At 38.1% G+C, this 19,651-nt stretch overlaps 1 protein-coding gene across 4 annotated transcripts in view; it reads left to right on the forward strand.

The window, feature by feature from the left end:
* The first annotated feature begins 303 nt into the window (after positions 1-303).
* The window catches only part of ptpn4b (protein tyrosine phosphatase non-receptor type 4b), a 33,531-nt gene continuing 14,183 nt past the window's right edge, over positions 304-19,651 (forward strand). For 2 of the 4 annotated variants that reach the window (XM_055217243.2, XM_055217246.2), the window contains exons 1-14: positions 304-683; positions 5,972-6,126; positions 9,235-9,342; positions 9,654-9,696; positions 10,072-10,150; positions 10,265-10,309; positions 10,404-10,456; positions 14,824-14,944; positions 15,122-15,209; positions 15,406-15,494; positions 15,917-15,980; positions 16,362-16,534; positions 16,741-16,809; positions 19,184-19,318. In XM_055217243.2, coding sequence (XP_055073218.1) covers positions 5,989-6,126; positions 9,235-9,342; positions 9,654-9,696; positions 10,072-10,150; positions 10,265-10,309; positions 10,404-10,456; positions 14,824-14,944; positions 15,122-15,209; positions 15,406-15,494; positions 15,917-15,980; positions 16,362-16,534; positions 16,741-16,809; positions 19,184-19,318 — 1,205 coding nt within the window. In that variant the 5' untranslated portion in view covers positions 304-683; positions 5,972-5,988. Of the gene's footprint in view, positions 684-720; positions 2,080-4,510; positions 4,669-5,971; positions 6,127-9,234; positions 9,343-9,653; positions 9,697-10,071; positions 10,151-10,264; positions 10,310-10,403; positions 10,457-14,823; positions 14,945-15,121; positions 15,210-15,405; positions 15,495-15,916; positions 15,981-16,361; positions 16,535-16,740; positions 16,810-19,183; positions 19,319-19,651 lie in introns of those variants that run through there. The other 2 variants (XM_055217245.2, XM_055217244.2) reach the window with 2 other exon arrangements.

Below are 19,651 nucleotides of genomic sequence, written 5' to 3' on the forward strand. Positions count from 1 at the left end.
TAGTTTGTTAATTTTTATAATTACACAATATAAGAACAAGAGTTATTACATAGTCATGTCACTAGATTAGCATTAGATCACAGACATAAACCTATCTATCTATCTATCTATCTATCTATCTATCTATCTATCTATCTATCTATCTATCTATCTATCTATCTATCTATCTATCTATCTATCTATCTATCTATCTATCTATCTATCTATCTACAGAACAACCTATGAAGTGTTCATTCAAGACCACGCCCCCGCAATAGGCCCCGCCTCGCGCACAGACCTATGAAAATGTGGGCGGGGCATGATCGGTTGCGCCATGTTAACGCTGCACGTTGCAGTGGCAGCAGCCAGTAGCAGGACTATAGAGATGTATGCGGGATTATAGAGCTAAACCCGGCCAGTCAGCGGGCACAGAAAGGATTGCCATTGCGTTATTGAATGCATTTCACACAAGACGACACCAGGATTGCACGTGCATGAAGGATTATCATTTATAACCGTGCCAAAGGCCCCTCTGAATTGAATGTAATGTGAACGTCTACAGCAATGTGGTTATTTTATTGCGGATGAGCTGCCGTTTTCCGTTCGTCCCCCTCCTGTTTTCCTTTCATCCCCCTCCTGTTTTCCTGTCATCCTAGTTCAAGTCATCTTTTATTCACTGGACTCTCCTAGACCTGTTTATGAAGGTAAGTGTGCGTTACGGGTACATATTTTTTGTATTGGTGTAACCATTCGTCCATCCATGAATGAATGCGTGCATGCATGTCCCGTCTTCCTTTTTATCCCATTGCATAGCAACCAAACCAGCCAATGCAAGCTTTCAAGACCCCCAAATGATGCACAGGCAGAGGCGTGATGAAGCTTGCGTTCACCTTGCATGAGATTTTAGGTGCACGGTTTTCCAATGACTTTATGTAATATGAATTTCCGATGGATGGCGAGATAATTCATCTTGGTGGTGATGCAACATGGATTGCATGCTTAAGGTTTCGTTTTGTTACTGGCCTATTTTTTGTACATCCATATGGACATCCATGTAGGTCATATTTGATGTATTGAATCAGTTTGCGCGTTTCTAATTGTGCTTTCTTTCTCTGCCACATCATTACATAATCCCTTTTCTCATCCCTTGCATGCAAATAATCTGCTTGCATGTAGAGTTGCATGTAAATTGATGTAATATGGTGGCACAAGGTAGGTTTTAATTGTTTTCTGGGCACTACGCATCTCACCCGGCTGTCGGTGACATCATCTCCTGTTCAATGTCCCCCGGTGTGTGTGTGTGTGTATGTGTGTGTGTTAATGCGCATTCTTGAACAGACTGTAATGCAAATGTGCATTTTATTCAGATGATATACATTTTGCAATTGTGCATTCAGTTAAATGGTTTATTTTGTGTTATATAAGTGTTGTTTTTGGGGACCGGGTGTAATGTAAATATTAGTGCACTGAAGATGTGTTGAATGCATGCATGCATGCATGCATGCATGCAATGAATGAAATGATCAATGAGACCTACTGTGATTTTCTCAGTCAGTTCTGTTTACATTTATGCATTTGGCAGATGCTTTAATGCATTCAATGTATGCATGTTCCCTGGGAATCGAACCCCTGACCTTTGCGCTGCTAATGCAATCCTTTACCATTTAAGGTAAAGGCTGTAATCCAGCCCCTTACAGTGCAGTCGAGGTATACGTACAGTTTGCAAGGTTTGAACCCGTGACCTTTTGGGTATCTCTGTGTCTAATCTATAATGATGACTTTACATAAAGGAGCTGTATGGAAATATTGGAGTGTTAATTTTTTTTTAGAGGGGATAGGTTGGGGTGGGGACAAATTTGCTTTTGTAACCCCACTGTCTAATGTTTTCTCTGAGGTGTTGGTGGTCTAAACCCCACTCAGCGGAAAATTGCGAATGTTTCTGTGTTTGTGGTATTCGGTGACATCCGGGGGAACTTCTACTGAAAAGAAATGTTCCACCACATACGCACAGGCGCATTATCACAGTTATATCACCGGGCAAGTGGCACAAAGGATTATACTTTTTGCTATAGCACACAGAACAAATAATGTTGTTGTGATGTAAGTATTAGATAAAGACTTATTTGTGCATGTGTGTATGTGCGATATTTAATAACTTGCATTGCATTTAGATAAACAGTATGCATTTGGCACTTACACAGTGCATTCAATATAAATGTGTGTTTGTTTGGAATCGAACCCTAATGCGACTGATCTGCAAAAATACAGTAATAATGCAACCATTAGTTCACCTTTAAATTATTTATTCACTCTCATGTCGTTGAACACAAAAGAAGATATTTTGATCATTTATGGCTAGCGTGCAGTTGATGGTACCCATTGACTAGTATTTGTTTCTTCCGACTATGAAAGTCAATGGGTACTGTTAACTATGTAGTTACCAAAATATCTTCTTTTGTGTTTAACAGAATAAAGAAACTCATACATGCTAACAATTTTGTTTGTTGAACTATTCTTTTAAAAAGTGGTCGATATTTTTTTAAGAGCAGACGGCTTACAAGCTACAAGTCGCCAAACTCGTCAGACAGTTCAAGTATGCTTAAACTCAAGATCTGATGGATTTGTTATTGATGCCACTGTTTGTTGAAAGCAAAGCATTTCTGTGGAAATTGTCTCGCAGATTAATGGTTGTAATCGCATGGGTGTGTGTGATTGAATGGGTGGCTGTAACCCAACCAAAAAGGTCATGTGTTTGCTCCTAAAGGTCGCAAACTATGACCCTTAAATGTTTACGCAGCTGCTTTCTAGCATTATAGGACCTTTCGTAAAGCACGTGCATGTGGAAACAGACTTAAGGTGCATCTTAAAATGGAAGCCACCAAAAATGTAAGTTGTCGTACATGCCGGCAACTGTGAATGAGGAGTGATGCGAACGGCATTTTAAAGAAAAGGGCAAGCAGTACTCCAAAAAAAGGCAAATTTTGGCATATTTGATTGCTCAATCCTGAAGTTTCTTCTCACTTGGTAAAAAACTACAAACTGGTAAAAATAGTCCCACTGATACTTTCAATAGCAGGGGACTATTTTCTGTTGGTATTCTTGGTAAATGATGTAACTACATAAGAGTCAATTTTTTAATAGGAAAAATATTGAAACTCTTTGGTTATTTTTGAGCGCGATGCTAATGGTCTATCAGAGTCAATGGATTATGCTAAGCTATGCTAAAAGTGGCAGCACCAGACCCGGAGATCGGCTTAATGGATTCCGAAATGGTAAAAATCAAATGTTTAACTCTAGGGGAGCTGGAAAGTGAGCATATTTTCAAAAAAGTGGAGGGTCCCTTTAAGCTAGCGTTCCAGGTAAAAGACTTTGAATACACTGCAAATTTTTTTTTTAATAATATTTTATTGTTTTCAGTGCAAAATCAAAAATTATTAAATTAAGATTCATTTTCTTAATGAGCAAAATTACCTAAGAAAATAAGTTTATTTTTTAGACAAAAAACTATGCATTTTAGGTAAATTTGTGCTTTAGCAAGCCAAAAAAATCTGCCAATGGGGAAGAAAAAAATCTTGAAAATTTTTCTTAAACACTTAATTCAAGAAAAGTTTACTTACCCCATTGGCAGATTATTATTATTTTTTGCTTGTTTTGAGCACAAATTCACTTAAATTGTATGTTTAGGTTTTTTTTGTCTAAAAACTAGATTAATTTTCTTCTTGATTTAATAATAAAATTTTTAGATATTTGTACTGAAAACAAGACAAAAATACCAAATAATTTTTTGCAGTGTATAAGTTCATAACCCGCTCCCTGCGTGTTTCTCCAATTGCTTTATTTAGTCATTTTCTCCCATGTTATGTTTAGAGCATCCCAGCAATGTGAACAAATAGGGTCAAGACGCGTAAGGTGTGCCATGTTGAATCAAACACCGTAGGATTGACTTTTACACTGCAAAACATGATTTTCAAGAAAACAATCTTGTTTTCAGTAAAAATATCTAAAAATTCTTTCAAATTAAGATGCTTTTTCTTCATGAGCAAAACGACCCAAGAAAATAAGTCTAGTTTTTAGACCAACAATATCAAATTTAAGTGACTTTGTGCATAAAACAAGCAAAAAAAATCTGCCAATGGGGTAAGCAAATTTTTCTTGAATTTAGTGTTTGAGAAAAATGTTGAAGATTTTTTGCTTGCCCCATTGGCGGATTTTTTATTTTTTTTTTGCTTGTTTTATGCACAAAATCACTTAAATTTGATATTTTTGGTCTAAAAACTAGACTTATTTTCTTTGGTCGAGACAAAAGACAAAAATACTAAGAATTTTTTTTCTTGAAAAATAATTGTTTGCAGTGTAGGGCCAACGACTTGAGTCAAAATAAGCTTATGATTAACGTCTAATGATGATTGTCAATGAAGTAGAAAATTAGGCTTGAAATGCTAACGTCCATGTTTTGTTAGGTGTTGTTGAAAGAAATGTATATTTATTTACATATATTGTGACATTTTGAATTAATATTTATCTTTTAAAGAAATCTCTAGCAGGCACAGTTGACTTCGGGAAACCGGAAAAGCTGACAAACGAGGTGCCGATAACGTCCTTGTTTGCTTGGAGAATATCAGTTTGGCTCTGAATAGACCGAGTTGATGTGAATAGTGGAGGGCAAATATGTGTCAGCTGTTTGAAAAGGTGATTCACAGGAAAATAATAAGAAATGCATCAGGCGGTTTCGTTTCATGAATTAGATGAATCTGAATGATCTTGACCCAAATCGTGACTTCTACTACATTTGCGTGTTTCTAAATAGCAGAATTATTATGTAAATGAAATGGTCTCTAGTTACTTTGAAACTCGAATCTCATTTTTACTTGGTGAGACTGAAAATTCTTGCTGAAATGTATAACAGCGACTGGCTTGGACAGTTTGTAAATAGTGCTTGCCTGTTAGTGCTAGGGTTGCCGCGGTGACGTTATTTTCCCACCGGTTAATCGGCGCGTCACAAACTCGGTGACCCCGGTATCACCGGGTGGGAGGGGCTTATAAATGCGCATGCAGACGTGCACATTTTACTTTCACTTTTGAATTACGCAACTGTTTAAATGCAGCGTTAAATCGCGTATGAATTTGCGTGCAATGCCAGTGCACCAGCTGGTTTAATTAAGTGCTTGAGTCAATGTGCGCAGGTAATTCTCACATAACCCGCAAGTCCCAAGCAGAGCAACCGGCTACTTCTCCATAAAAGCGCTGCTTGAATGATGGGTTTATTATTTTTCTTGATGAAAAACACAACAACAAAACGATCTCGCTTATATTAAACATCATATATGTATATTATAACAAAAACGAATAAGCACGCGGATTCTGTCATCATCAGTCAGCTCGCCTCGCAAACTCTGACAGAAATAAATGAAATCTGACACCTGCGTCTGCTCTGTGACGTGACGCGCGTTCAGCTCCGCTAAATTCAGTCAGCAGACACATTCAGTTCTTAGTGTTTGCTCTCTCTAACGAAACTAAATGAATTAATTACACGAAAATATCAAAACGATGGTTAACGGTGTCGCGGTGGGCAAGTGATCTAACCGGTGAGAGGCTGAAGCACCGGTTATCACCGTTTCACCGACTATCGGGGCAAGCCTAGTTAGTGCGTGTTGCTAGTCAATTTTACACTACACTACCTAAAAATAAAATTATTATTGTTATTAGTATTAATGAATAATAACGTTGTGATCACTTTGAGCGATTTTTTTTCCACCTGATAAATGATAAAACGTTGACAGCCAGTCAAAATCCATTAAAATTTGACATGTTAAACTGCAGCGTGGCATGTTAAAATAAACAACGTTATCGTCAGTTGTATGTAGTTTTTGTTCGTTGTGTGAACGACTCTTAAATAATAAAAAATTTTCATTTTAGAGTGAGCTGTTCCCGTATTGGCAAACATATACGTGTATATGTGCGTGATTTTTATCCATCGGTGTGTGTTTTGCAGACGGAAGGGGGACCGTAATGACCGCACGCTTCCGGTTGCCTGCTGGCAGAAGTTATGATGTGGGAGCCGTGGAGGAGTCCAGAGAGAGACAACACTCGCAGGTGGTGTGTAACGTTTTACTACTGGACAACACAGTGCAGACTTTCGAAGTCAACGTAAGTATACAATCATACACTTCCAGGCGTTCTGTAAACAACGCTCATATAACATTATTCGATTTGTTTTCTAATTACATTTTTAAAACTTAACTTTCAAACAATACAGAAGTATGCATGAACTGTATTTGCTTAAGCAAGCAACACTAATGGGGTGTACACACCAAACGCGAATTCAATTATTTGCGCGAGTAGATTACATACAAAGTCAAGGCAAAGACTCAAATAGACGCGGAGGGCTGCGAATGGCGCGAATTGGGCGCCGCGATTGCCGCAAAAACATGCGCTGCTTTGCGCAAGTTGAAAATATTTAACACTCCGAAGTAATCTAGTGCGATGCTTCGCGTTTGGTGTGTACGCAGCATAACACTACCTATTTTTATATTGCTGAGAAAACCTATGTTAGGGGCCCTTTAACAAGAGCTCCAGTTCTAGGAGACTGGTCTAGATGATGATCTCGGGTGCTTATACAGGGGTTGCAAGTACAATTCCAGGTAGAGATGACCCAGAAACTGCAAACTTACTGATTCTTGCACTATCAGCATTTTACTCCCGTGCGCAGACCGATTTTTCGTTGGTGTGGAATGAAGCAGTTTGAATGAAAAATGTCTGCTTAATGGCAAGTGGATGAAAATCTCCACAGTCAACCGTCTGCGATGTGCCGCGTGCAGTAAAAACTGACTGCAGTGAAGTAATGTGATGTGGCGGGTTGGGTTGGTTGTTGGTGTGAACCTTAGAGGGACTGTTTCTGGCAGATTCTTGGCATTCCTGGGTTTGACAAAAGCGTGTCCTGGGGCAATAACTGTCGTGATCATACTTGCTGACGGGTTAGAGATGTTTGGAGTTTATAAAAGTGGTTCCTGAGGTTTTAGTTCATTAGAATAATCCAATAACCTAACAAAAATGTATTTCACAACACTTGCTATCAATGTATTGTTTAGTGAATAAAATATTGAGTTTACATTATGCACTAACAAATGTTTCCAGCAAAATATCAATACAATTATGGCAAAATTACAGTAAGTAGATAAATTTGGCGTTAATATGCTTTAAAGGAATAGTCTACTCATTTTCAATATTAAAATATGTTATTACATTAACTAAGAATTGTTGATACATCCCTCTATCATCTGTGTGCGTGCACGTAAGTGCTGGAGCGCGCTGCGACGCTTCGATAGCATTTAGCTTAGCCCCATTCATTCAATGGTACCATTTAGAGATAAAGTTAGAAGTGACCAAACACATCAACGTTTTTCCTATTTAAGACGAGTAGTTATACGAGCAAGTTTGGTGGTACAAAATAAAACGTAGCCCTTTTCTAAGCGGATTTAAAAGAGGAACTATATTTTATGGCGTAATGGCACTTTTGGGAGTACTTCGACTCGGCGCAGTAACACCCTCCCTCTCCCATTGTGAGAGGGAGAAGGGGAGCGGACTTTTCAGGCGAGTCGAAGTACTCCCAAAAGTGCCATTACGCCATAAAATATAGTTCCTCTTTTAAATCTGCTTAGAAAAGCGATACGTTTTATTTTGTACCACCAAACTTGCTCGTATAACTACTCGTCTTAAATAGGAAAAACGTTGATGTGTTTGGTCACTTCTAAGGTCTACTCTTTAAGCAGTGATCCCATGTAATACAATGGTATGTGTTTTAAACTCTATATTTCACTGTGGTTACCACCATAGTAAAGTTTATAAGTGCACAAAACTCGCAGAGACACTTGCAGTACATCGATTCATATTTCTAAACCATGTTTTCCGTGTTAAGCAGCTGGTCACCAGATGATGGATGATAGTCGATGCAGTTTATCCATAGATGCCCCTTTGCAACGATAACTGTAAACATAACAATAACAGCAATGATAACTGTTAACATAAAAACTGTATTAACTCTTTCCCCGCCATTGTCAAGCCATCTCGCCAATCAAGAGTCAAAGCTTCCCTGCGAATGTCGAGTCCTTATGGCAATCCATATTTCCGCTATTATCCCCTAGGAGGCGCTCTTACCCAACTTATAAAACACTGAAGCATCAATTGATCCAAAAATAGTAAAAACTCTGTGTATGTTTTTTCTCATTTTTTTTTTAAGAAACCTAACCACATTTGAGAGGTGATAAAAGAGAACAAATGAAGATAGAATGAATGTTTATATATTTAAATACATTTCCTGAAAGGCATTAAACTTTTGAGAAAATCATAAAAAAATGCTGGCGCTGGCTGGCAACTTAAAAAAAAACCTCTGGCAGGGAAAAAGTAAATAACTGTAAAGATAACAATAACTGTAACAATAACTGTAACACTTACTTTAACTTTTTCGCCACAAGCGTTTTAAAAAAAAAGTTGCCAGCCTGCGCCACTTTTGATAGAGATCAGATTCAGAGCGATCCTCAAAACTTAGACGGACATGCAGCTGCTTGCCCTAGGGCGATACTTCTGGGTTTTATAAGTTGCGGAATCCACCTGGTGGATAATAGCAGTATTGCGGAAAGCCGGAAATACTCGTCATTGACATGGAAGTGTTTCCTCTTAATTGACGAGATAACTTGTCAATGGCGGCGAAAGAGTTAAGGATAACGATAAATGTGAAGATAATGATAACGTAACGATAACGATAACTGTAACGATGGAAAATTACTGTAATGATTACGATAACTGTAAAGCTAGCAATGGCTTTAACAAAACTGTAACTATAACAATAACTGTAATGATAACTTTAAGGATAGTGATAACTGTAACGATAATAATCCCTGTAACGATGGCTGTAACGATAACTTCAGGGCTAACGGTAACTGTGAAGATCACAATGACTGTAACGATAACTTAAAGCTAGCAATGGCTTTATCAAAACTGTAACTATAACAATAACTGTAATGATAACTTTAAGGATAGCAATAACTGTAAATATAATAATCGCTGTAATGATGGCTGTAACGATAACCGTAACTAACGATAACTGTGAAAATCACAATGACTGTGACAATAACGATAACTGTAAAGCTAACAATGGCTTTAACAAAACTTTGTACATTCATGTAAACGTTCATAATGCAAATGAGTTAAGTTAAGCAATCTCTCTCTCTCTCTCTTGCTCTCTCTTTCTCTCTGAAGAGACAAGATCAAGGGCAGATCTTGTTGGACCTAGTATATAAACATTTGGAGCTGACGGAGCGGGACTACTTCGGCCTTCAGCTAGCGGACGATTCATCTGACAACCAGGTAGATTTTCATTTAAATGTCACAATCACAAACCCTTCTGATTCAGCCAACACGCGTGCGCCAAATAACTCTGAGGTCACTATTTAAAGTATTTTAAGACTTGTTGGTTGTTTTGGTTTCTACACGCAAACACATAACGACCGCAAGATCATTTTAAGATCACTTCTCTCGCTGAAACGATGATGTCGCGTTTGCTCGCATAGTAAAATGTATATTTAATTGTGTGATGCTGCTCAGTTGTGCTGTCTTTTACGTTGCTCAGATGTACTTTAAGAAAAAGACAAATATATAAATGTGATTGTGTGTTTCAGAGGTGGCTGGATCCTAACAAACCCATTAGAAAACAACTAAAGCGTAAGTTTAAAAAAAGTTTTTAAAGTTTTTATAGACGGTTTCATCGGACGCACGTGATACACGTCTGGATCCGAACTTTACTTCCGGTTTCGTTTTTTTGTCTGACTAGTTGCTTAACTGATCTCTTGAACAAATGCCTCGTCGAAAACAACAAATGTTTTGGTTTCCTAGGTAATCTATGTGTTGTTTTTTTGCTGGTTATATAAATAAACTATGTTTAAAGAACTTTGTTGTTATTTATTCTTAGCGGAGTTTACCGGAAGTTACGTGCGGACCACGACAGCCGCTTGTTTATGTTGTTACTGCTGAAACCATCTATAATGAACTTTTTTTTTAATGTAACGTTTTTATGACGATAATGGTTTGTGCTTGAAGGGTCGTGTCCTCATAATCTGAGGTTTAGGGTGAAGTTTTTTGTGAGTGACCCTGGTAAACTACAAGAAGAGTATACAAGGTACAATTTGTGTTTGTACGATGTGTGTTAGTTTGGGTGATAAAAATAAACTTTACACTGTCTGAAGGATTAAAAACATTTTGATATTTATTCGTTGTGCATTTGTCATGGCAGGTATTTGTACTTTCTGCAGTTGAAGCAGGATATTCTGAGTGGACGGTGAGCAGTTTTAAAAAAAATTTTTATAAGAAATAGTGCAAGATTTGTAATGTATACATTTTTTATGTCATGTATTTAAATATCTCTCTGTTAGGCTTCCATGCCCTCAGAATACAGCAGCAGTTTTGGCGTCTTATGCTGTTCAAGGTAAGAATCACTTACTAGCCGGCAAACAATGGAGATCACTGCTGTCACTGGGACGGTACCCTTTAAAAAGTTACAGATATGTTTCTTTGAGGTACCAATATGTTGCTTTAAAGTAGCCTACTAATATGCACTCTTTAGGTACCAAACATGAACACATTCTTGATATAATGGATATTTTCATTTTTTGCTTTTGGCATTACAGTGCACTACAAGGTATACATGATTAATTTGTTTTCTTTTGGTTCGAACCCAAACTCTCGGAAAAAAGGTACAAAAGTTGTCACTGTGACAGTACCCTTTCAAAAAGGTACACCTTTGTACCCAAAGAGTGCATATTAGTACTTCAAAGGTAAATTTAGGTAAATTTGTACCTAAATGGTACATATTAGGACCTTTTTAAAGGGCACTGCCCCAGTGACGGCTTTGTACCTTTATTTTTGACAGTGTATGGCCTTTTGCGCTGCTACAGTAATGCAATGCTACACCACTGAGCTATACAGGAGCATGATTGTAAACTGTGAATTCTGGTTTAGGCTGGTGATATAACAATCTGTGGAGGTTACATAAAAGCTGTAGGGTTTGACAAATGGTCCATGTCTCTTTCTATCTCTGACAGACCCACTTCCAGTAATAAGGCTGGAAAACTGCCAATAATATGGCTATGTTCGTTACATAATAACATTACGTTGTTGTAACAAGTAACATGAAAATGAATCATGGTTTTGTTGTGGTAAAAGTGTAGTAACCCTGTTCTTTTGGTGTATTGATTACTATCAGCAAAACCATGGTTTTACTACACTTACTATGGTTTTTAAAAACCATGGTTGTCAAAACCATGATTATTTTGAGGTTACATTGGTTTTACTACAGTAACCATGGTTTTTTGGTTTTTATTGTAGTAAAACCATGGTTAATTTTCGTAAGGGATGTATTCGGCATATTAAATGTGTGACCCTGGAGCACAAAACCAGTTTTAAGTAGCACAGGTATATTTGTAGCAATAGCCAACAATACATTGTATGGGTCAAAATTATCTTTTTTTATGCCAAAGATCATTAGGATATCAAGTAAAGATCATGTTTTATCAAGATATTTTGTACATTTCCTACCATAAATATATCAAAAATGTTTTTAGCACTGGAAAAATGTTTTGCTAAGGACTTCATTTGGACAACTTTAAAGGCGATTTTCCCAATATTTAGATTTTTTTGCACCCTCAGATTCCAGATTTTCAAATAGTTGTATCTCGGCCAAATATCGTCCAATCCTAGCAAACCATACATCAATGGAAAGTATATTTAGCAAAAACGTTTCGTGGTTCAGGGTCACACATGTGTATTTCATTGGCATTGAAAACACTAATAATTTTGTAGAGATTAACATGAAGTGCTTTTACAGCATTGAGACACGTTCAGTTGGTAGAGCATTGCAATAGCAGCAACACAAAAGTTGTGCGTTCGATTCCCAGGGAAGACGCATATTGTTAAAACGTATAGCTTGAATTGGAGAAAAGCATCTGCAATTTTGTAAAACATTGAGGGAAACTGAAATTCAGTGAAAAATTGTAGGGTGGAACTTCATTTAGTCCTTCTGAATTTGATTGAATGATGAAGCGTCATGCTGTGATATATTTGGCTAGTGTTATTTTTCACTGCCCACACAGTCATTCAGAAGTAATTCAATGTTTTACATTGATTATAAAATCTGGTTTTGAATAAATAATGCACACTGATAACTCGTGCACAAGCAGACCAGGAATCGGCATCAGTTTTACTGTCGTTTTCCAAAAGACCCCGAGAGTCCATGATTGAATAACTTGTGTTAGATTACATATAAAGTTATTGAATAAGTCAATGCAAAGATGCGAATAGAAGTGAAACCATAGACCCTTTTACTATTTGTACACAATGATGACGTGGCAGCGTATGTGCGCACATTTAGGCAACGCAAGTATGGCAAGAATCAGCAGTGAAGCAACACAGAGAAAGTTATTTTAAAAAGTTAACTTTATCAACTTTTTCAACACAGCTACCAGATCCGTGTACTTTAATGGAGTGGATAGAAGATGTTAGCACATGGCCAAATATAAAGGTGTCAGATACATATATATGTATATTAGTATATTATATTAGTGCAACCAAACGCAACAATCAGATATTTTGATGCTGGGAAATCGTTTTAATAAACTTTGTTGATAACACATTAGAACCATAGACTGTAAAAAAAGATGGACGACGTCGCCTCCCACCATTGTAATAAATTGAAGCCAAAAATGTCCGACCACGGTCGCTGCCATGTTACATAAAAACGTCAGTTTGGAAGCAAGGCATGCGCAGAAGGAATCGTCCGTGAAGCCAGAGGCGGAGCCGCGGTATCAAACATCCGCCCAAACGCTCGCTCGGCCAATTCAACCACGCCAAACATAACGACACGCCCCGTTTCTATAGCATCAAATTACAAGCTAAAATGAAACTTACCACAATAATGAACACTTGAACATATATCAGCTTGATAACAACTACTTGAAAGAACCAAAACCATCCTTCAGAAACTTTTATTGGAAGTGTAAATATTTTTTTAATTTAGAGCAGAGTCCCATTTGTTTGAATGGAGAGGGCGGGGTTATGACTTGTACTGCAGCCAGCCACCAGGGGGCGATCAAAGAGCCAGAGGCTTCCCTTTTCAAGGCTTATGAGGCACACCCGGTTAGAACCAATGGGGAATAACACCACTTCTGTTGCCTAAATGTGCGCGCAGGCTATTTGATCATGTGAGCTGTGTCTATAAAGCGCGGCCGATGCAAATGACGCGAATTGGGCGGCACGATTGCAGCAAAAACACGCGCTATTCGCCTATAAAGCGTCTTTGTGCAAGTTGAAAATATTCTATTCGCATGACACGAGGTAAATCACGCAAGTAAACTCGAGCGAGGAACGCGATGCTCCATGTTTGATGTGTACACAGCATTATGTGGCGAACACACCAAACAATTCAACGTTTTACGCTAGTAGATTGCATACAAAATCAGTGCATAGACGCACACTCACGTGGGGCCTTCAGAATGATGTGAACGTGGTGGCACGATTTCTGCGAAAACACACGATTTTTGCCTCAAACGCATATTCGCGCAAGTTCAAAATATTCAAGTGAAGTGAAAAATTGGCATGACATGAAGTTAAATCTTGTGTGTTAAAGCGGAGTCCACGATGTTTGAAAGCCAATGTTGATATTTGAAATCACCTAAACAAACACGCCCCTACCCCCAATAGAATCTGGACCTTCTGTTGATAGACCCGCCCCACACATACGCAACCCGGCAAGGATGTCGGTTAGTAGACACGCTCCTTACTGCTGATTGGCTATAAGTGTGTTTTGGTAGTCGGCCGTCTCCTTTTCCAAAGCGTTTTTCAAACATCATGGACTCCGCCTTTAAGTCTGGTGTGTACACAGCATTGTTGGGCATACACACCAAATGCAAACTGAACGTTTTGCGCTTGTAGACCACATACAAAGTCAATACAAAGACGCGAATAAACACGAATTCGTGCGGGGTGATGTGAATGATGCGAATTTGGCCACACGATTGCCGCGAAAACACACGCTTCTCGCCTTAAACCCGTCTTCGTGCAAGTTGAAAATATTTAACTTAAGCGAAAAATTAGCTTGACATGAAGTTAAATCCCTTGAGTAGGAATCTCGAGGGAGGAACGCTATGCGCTGCGTTTGGTGTGTACACAGCATTATGGGGCGAACACACCAAATGCAAATTCAACGTTTTGCGCTTGTAGATCATACAAAGTCAATGCATAGACACGCACTTGGGCGGGGCCTTGCGAGTGATGCGAATTTGGCGGCACGATTGCTGCGAAAACACACAATTTCACCTCAAACGCATCTTCATGCGATTTTTAACGTTTTGCACTAGTAGATTCCATACAAAGTCAATGCATAGAGGGGCACTCACGCGGGGCGATTCGAGTGATGCGAATTCACACGATTTTTGTCTTAAACGCATCTTCACGCAATGTCAAAATATTCAACTGAAGTGAAAAATTTGCATGACACTAATTAAATCCCGGGAGTAAACTCGATGCCCTGTGTTTGGTGTGTACACAGCATTATGGGGCGAACACATCAAATGCGAATTCGACTATTTGCGCGAGTAGATCACATACAAAGTCAATCGAAAGATGTGAATAAAAGCGAATTTGCACCAGGCGATGCAAATGACACGAATTTGGCCACACGATTGCCGTGAAAAGATGCACTACTTGCCTCAAATGCAAAAATATTCAACTCAAGCGAAAAATTTGCTGTGCCCAGTCTCACTTTGACACATTTGGTTTCTCTGCTTCTTTGTGTTCAAGCTGAGTTCGGGGACTACAGTCACTCCGAACATTTGCCCGGGTATCTCTCCGAGTACAGCTTCATTCCCAACCCGCCACAGGACTTTGAGAAAGAGGTCTCCAAGCTTCATCAAGAGCACAAGTAAGAGAGAGCAGAGATGTGTCTGTGAAATACTTCACTCGAATTAACTGAGTGTCAGTGGAGACTACAGAACAAAGACTCGCAGCTGAACACACACACACAGGCAGATTTAAAGAAACAAGGCTGTCCATTGTTCCTCAGTTTCTGAGATATAGTCTCTCTTTCTCTCTCTCTCAGTGGACTGACTCCAGCTCAGTCGGAGTTTAACTACTTGAATGCTGCTCGCACACTGGAGCTGTACGGCGTTGAATTGCACTATGCTCGGGTTAGTAAGAGGATTATCTATTCATCTATCTATCCAATACTGATAATTTAAGAAATTGCCAAATTGGTTGCTAATGCATTGCAATTAAAATCAATCGAGTTAGCCAAATGCCCAACTGCCATTGAAAGCCGAATGGTATTGATGTTGCTATGGAAACAGCATCCTTCTGGTTTCCAATTCTTCCTGTTGATTTTAGGACCACTGTAACGCAGAGATTTACATTGGAGTTTTGTCTGCCGGCATCTCTATCTATAAGGACAGGGTACGAATCAACCACTTTCCATGGTGAGTTGTACGATTTCGCTCACAAAATTGAAAATCGTAAAATTAAATGTAATAAAATCACCTTATACACCTAGGATGTTTGATTTACCATTTATGCATTCATTTCACTTTCATTTTCCAAAATAAAAATTTTGAAAAACTATATTTGGCTCTCGCCATGAACAAAGCCGTATAAGCTTGAAAAAAGATTTATATATGAATGTTAATATGGATAATAATAATAATAATATTAAATAGATTTTTATATATTATTTAATTAATTATATATATTTATTAAATTAATTATATTATTTAATATATTAAGCATATAAATTTACTTTTAGAATTCAATATTTTGTTTTTTATATTTAAAAGTATTTTATAACTTTTACCCATTCATTTACACAGTTTTTTGTAATAATCGTCTTGCTTTCCTATTCCAGGTTGAAAATTGTAAAAATATCTTTTAAATCGAAGCAGTTTTTTATACAACTAAGAAAAGAGCTGGTAAGTAGGAGTTTATGGTTTTATAAACATTTAAACGCATCAATGCTCATACGGTGGTGCTTCCAACACCTCCCCCCAATTTCCATATAAATAAAAAGAACAGTCGTGCTTTTAAAGCCGTCTGTTTTTTAAATGGTCTATCCATCAGTATGATAAAAGATAGCAATTTTTACTTCAGAAGGCAACTGCGTGATGCGGGGGACGTATCACGGCAATTTGTAGACGAGATGACAGATGTCTTCCTGTGTACATTAACAGTGTCATTTCCTCTGATAATTTTCATCCGATTTGAACAAAGTGGTTGTCCACACTAGAGATCAATGGCAAAATCTACTGTGAACTCACCAAATCTTCTCGCAATCTCTTAATGTCTCTCATCAGAATGAAAACCGTGAGTCATTGTTGGGCTACAACATGATGAACTACAGAGCATGTAAAAACGTATGGAAGGCATGCGTAGAGCACCACACGTTCTTCAGACTAGATCGGCCGGTTCCTCCCGAGAGGAACCTCTTTCTGCAGTACTTCACCCTCGGATCCAAGTTTCGTTACTGGTGAGATCTCTCAATGAGTCAGGTTTGGTGGAAAAGCACAGTTATTTTCAAGGCAAAATTTATAGACAATACTTCATTCTGGAGATATATAAAGCATTTTAACTCATTTGAGTTTGTCACGACAGTAAGATGTGGTACAATAAGTTTTAAAGCAGTATAAGCTGATTTCCAAGATGGCAATGACACATCGTTCTGCTTTTTGACAGCGGAAGGACAGAGGCACAATCTGTACAGTACGGGAAGGAAAGGGGAAACAAAAACAGAGTTTTTGCCAGGTACAGTAGCACTTCAATGTAAAGTGTTGAGGTAATGCAGTGCATGTAATGTAAATTAAGTTTTTTAGATTTTGGGAAAGTAACTGAATGTTTGAAAATTGAAACTACTTTTTTGTTGTATCGCCCTTTTATTTTATTTGCATCGTACGCATCAAGGTTTTGTTGCACTCTGTTTAGCTGTTTTGGCATTTTTAATTAAAATAAACTAAATAAAGTCAAATAATTTATAAATAGCTTACAAGGACAGCGCGAAGAGTTTACAAGGACAGCGCGAAAAGGTTTACAAGGACAGCGCGAAGAGTTTACAAGGACAGCGCGAAGAGGTTACAAGGACAGCGCGACAGCGCGAAGAGTTTACACGGACAGCGCGACAGCGCGACGAGTTTACCAGGACAGCGCGAAGAGTTTACAAGGACAGCGCGAAGAGTTTACAAGGACAGCGCGAAGAGTTTACAAGGACAGCGCGACAGCGCGAAGAGTTTACAAGGACAGCGCGACAGCGCGAAGAGTTTACAAGGACAGCGCGAAGAGTTTACAGGAAACTGTACACTGTACATAAATTTTTACCAACTTTTGAACTGTTGTAAAAAAAATGTCATGGCCTTTAAGATGACCTAAAGGGATAGTTCACCCAAAAATGAAAAAATTATGTCGTAATTTTCTCACTTTCATGTTGTTACAAACCTGTATACATTTCTTTCTTCTGATGAACACAAAGGAAGATATTTTGAGGAATGTTTATAAGCAAACTGATCATGAAACCCATTCACTTTTATAGTAGAAATAAATAATACTATGGAAGTGAATAGGGTTTCTGAACGGTTTGGCTACGAACATTTACAAGGAAATCACAAAGAGTTTACAAGGAAATTGCGAAGAGGTTACAAGGAAATCACAAAGAGTTTACAAGGACAGCACAAAGAGTTTACAGGAAGGCGCAAAGAGTTTACAGGAAAGCGCGAAGAGTTTACAAGAAAAGCTCGAAGAGTTTACAAGAAAAGCGCGAAGAGTTTACAAGTAAAGCAAAGAGTTTACAAGTACAGCGTGAAGAGTTTACACGTTTACGTTAACAAGTAAAGCGCGAAGAGTTAACAAGTAAAGCGCGAAGAGTTTACAAGTAAAGCAAAGAGTTTACAAATAAAGCGCGAAAAGTTTACAAATAAAGCGCGAAGAGTTTACACGTTTACGTTTACAAGTAAAGCGCGAATAGTTTACAAGAAAAGCGCAAAGAATTTACAAGTAAAGCAAAGAGTTTAGAAGTAAAGCGCGAAGAGTTTACAAGTTTACAAGGAAAGCGCGAAGAGTTTACAAGGAAAGCGCGAAGAGTTTACAAGTAAAGCGCGAAGAGTTTACAAGTAAAGCGCGAAGAGTTTAAAAGTAAAGCGCGAAGAGTTTAAAAGTAAAGTGCGAAGAGTTAAAAATTTTACAAGTGAGCGCGAAGAGTTTACACGTTTACGTTTACAAGTAAGCGCGAAGAGTTTACAAGCCCCTATTAAAAGAAATTGTCTTAAAAACATTTCATCTGATGTAGTACAGTATGTATAGAAATGCAGAAGTTTACAGATGTGTGCGTTGTCTCAGGATGTGATGGGTGTGTGTCTAGCACTGAAATGTCAAATTCAAAGCATTGTAGACAATCATGTGAAACTATATAGTGCTTATAAGTGTTATATTAGACGGCATGTGTTTGGGTGTGTTGCATTATGGGTAGGGTTTTGCCCATCTTGTGGTATTAGTGCGAAGGTGTATGTCTGCAATGTGTGGTCGCATATTCTCAGAATGACACCCAAACACAGGAAACGCATGCAAGGCTGCGCATCACACGGCTGTGAAGGGCGTGCGCGTGAATTTACACATGCTTGTAAAAACACACTTGCTCATTTGCTACGAGAGCAAGGTCTGTTCGAAGATGCTGAGGCTGAAAGTTAAACTACGGTTTATGGTCCATCTTACTTCGAGAAGGTATTTGATTTTGAATACGCCGACTTGTTTTCGGTCCTAAAGGTTTAGCGTACGCTATACGGTTTCGGCAAAGCATTGTTAGACAGTTTGTGGCTTTAAAAGCACCACGTGTAGAAACGTTGTGACAGGAAAGAGCTTTTGTTTGTTTGTTTGTTTTTGTTTGAGCACATTTTCTGCTTTTGTGTGAATTTCATTGACATTTTACTAGAATAATTTACGGTTTTGTTAACTGAGGTTTGTTTGTATAATGCTTATCACTGGAAACAGATTAGTTGAATGGTTTAAATGAGTTAAAAGTTTTATTTTTGATTTTTCTTAATAAGTTGGGAATTGTGTTTCTTGTTGATCTGGTACAGGTGGCATATGGTTGTCACATTGTAACTGATGTGATGTGAACCGAATCTGTTTCTAGGTCACCAAGCAAACCTTTGGTCCGGAGACTCATGAGCGGTTTGGATTGGGAGACCGTCAGTAGGAATTCCCTCTCGGATGACCGACTGGAGACTCAGAGCTTGCCTAACCGATCCCCACCGGATTCACCCAATCAGTGAGTTTTCTACATCATCTGATCATCCGATTTAAAACAGAACCACCATGTTTTTTTATCATGTTGGGGACTTCCCCTTGACTTCTATTGTTTTTAAATGAAACCAAAGATATGTTATATCCTGTAAACTTCACACAAGCCTATTGACAGTTATAGCATTTAAATCAAAGCATGATTCGGCCACTATATAAGCCAAGTATATACTAAGTCTCCTACATGAAAAATATTGTAGTATACTATAGTAAATTGCTGTATACTTTAGAATATTATAGTATTTGTATTTATATAGTAAATGCTGGAGTATACACAGTAAATATATAAAAAAATAAGAAT

The sequence above is a fragment of the Misgurnus anguillicaudatus genome, chromosome 23 (assembly GCF_027580225.2).
Source record: "Misgurnus anguillicaudatus chromosome 23, ASM2758022v2, whole genome shotgun sequence".
Taxonomy (NCBI): domain Eukaryota; kingdom Metazoa; phylum Chordata; class Actinopteri; order Cypriniformes; family Cobitidae; genus Misgurnus; species Misgurnus anguillicaudatus.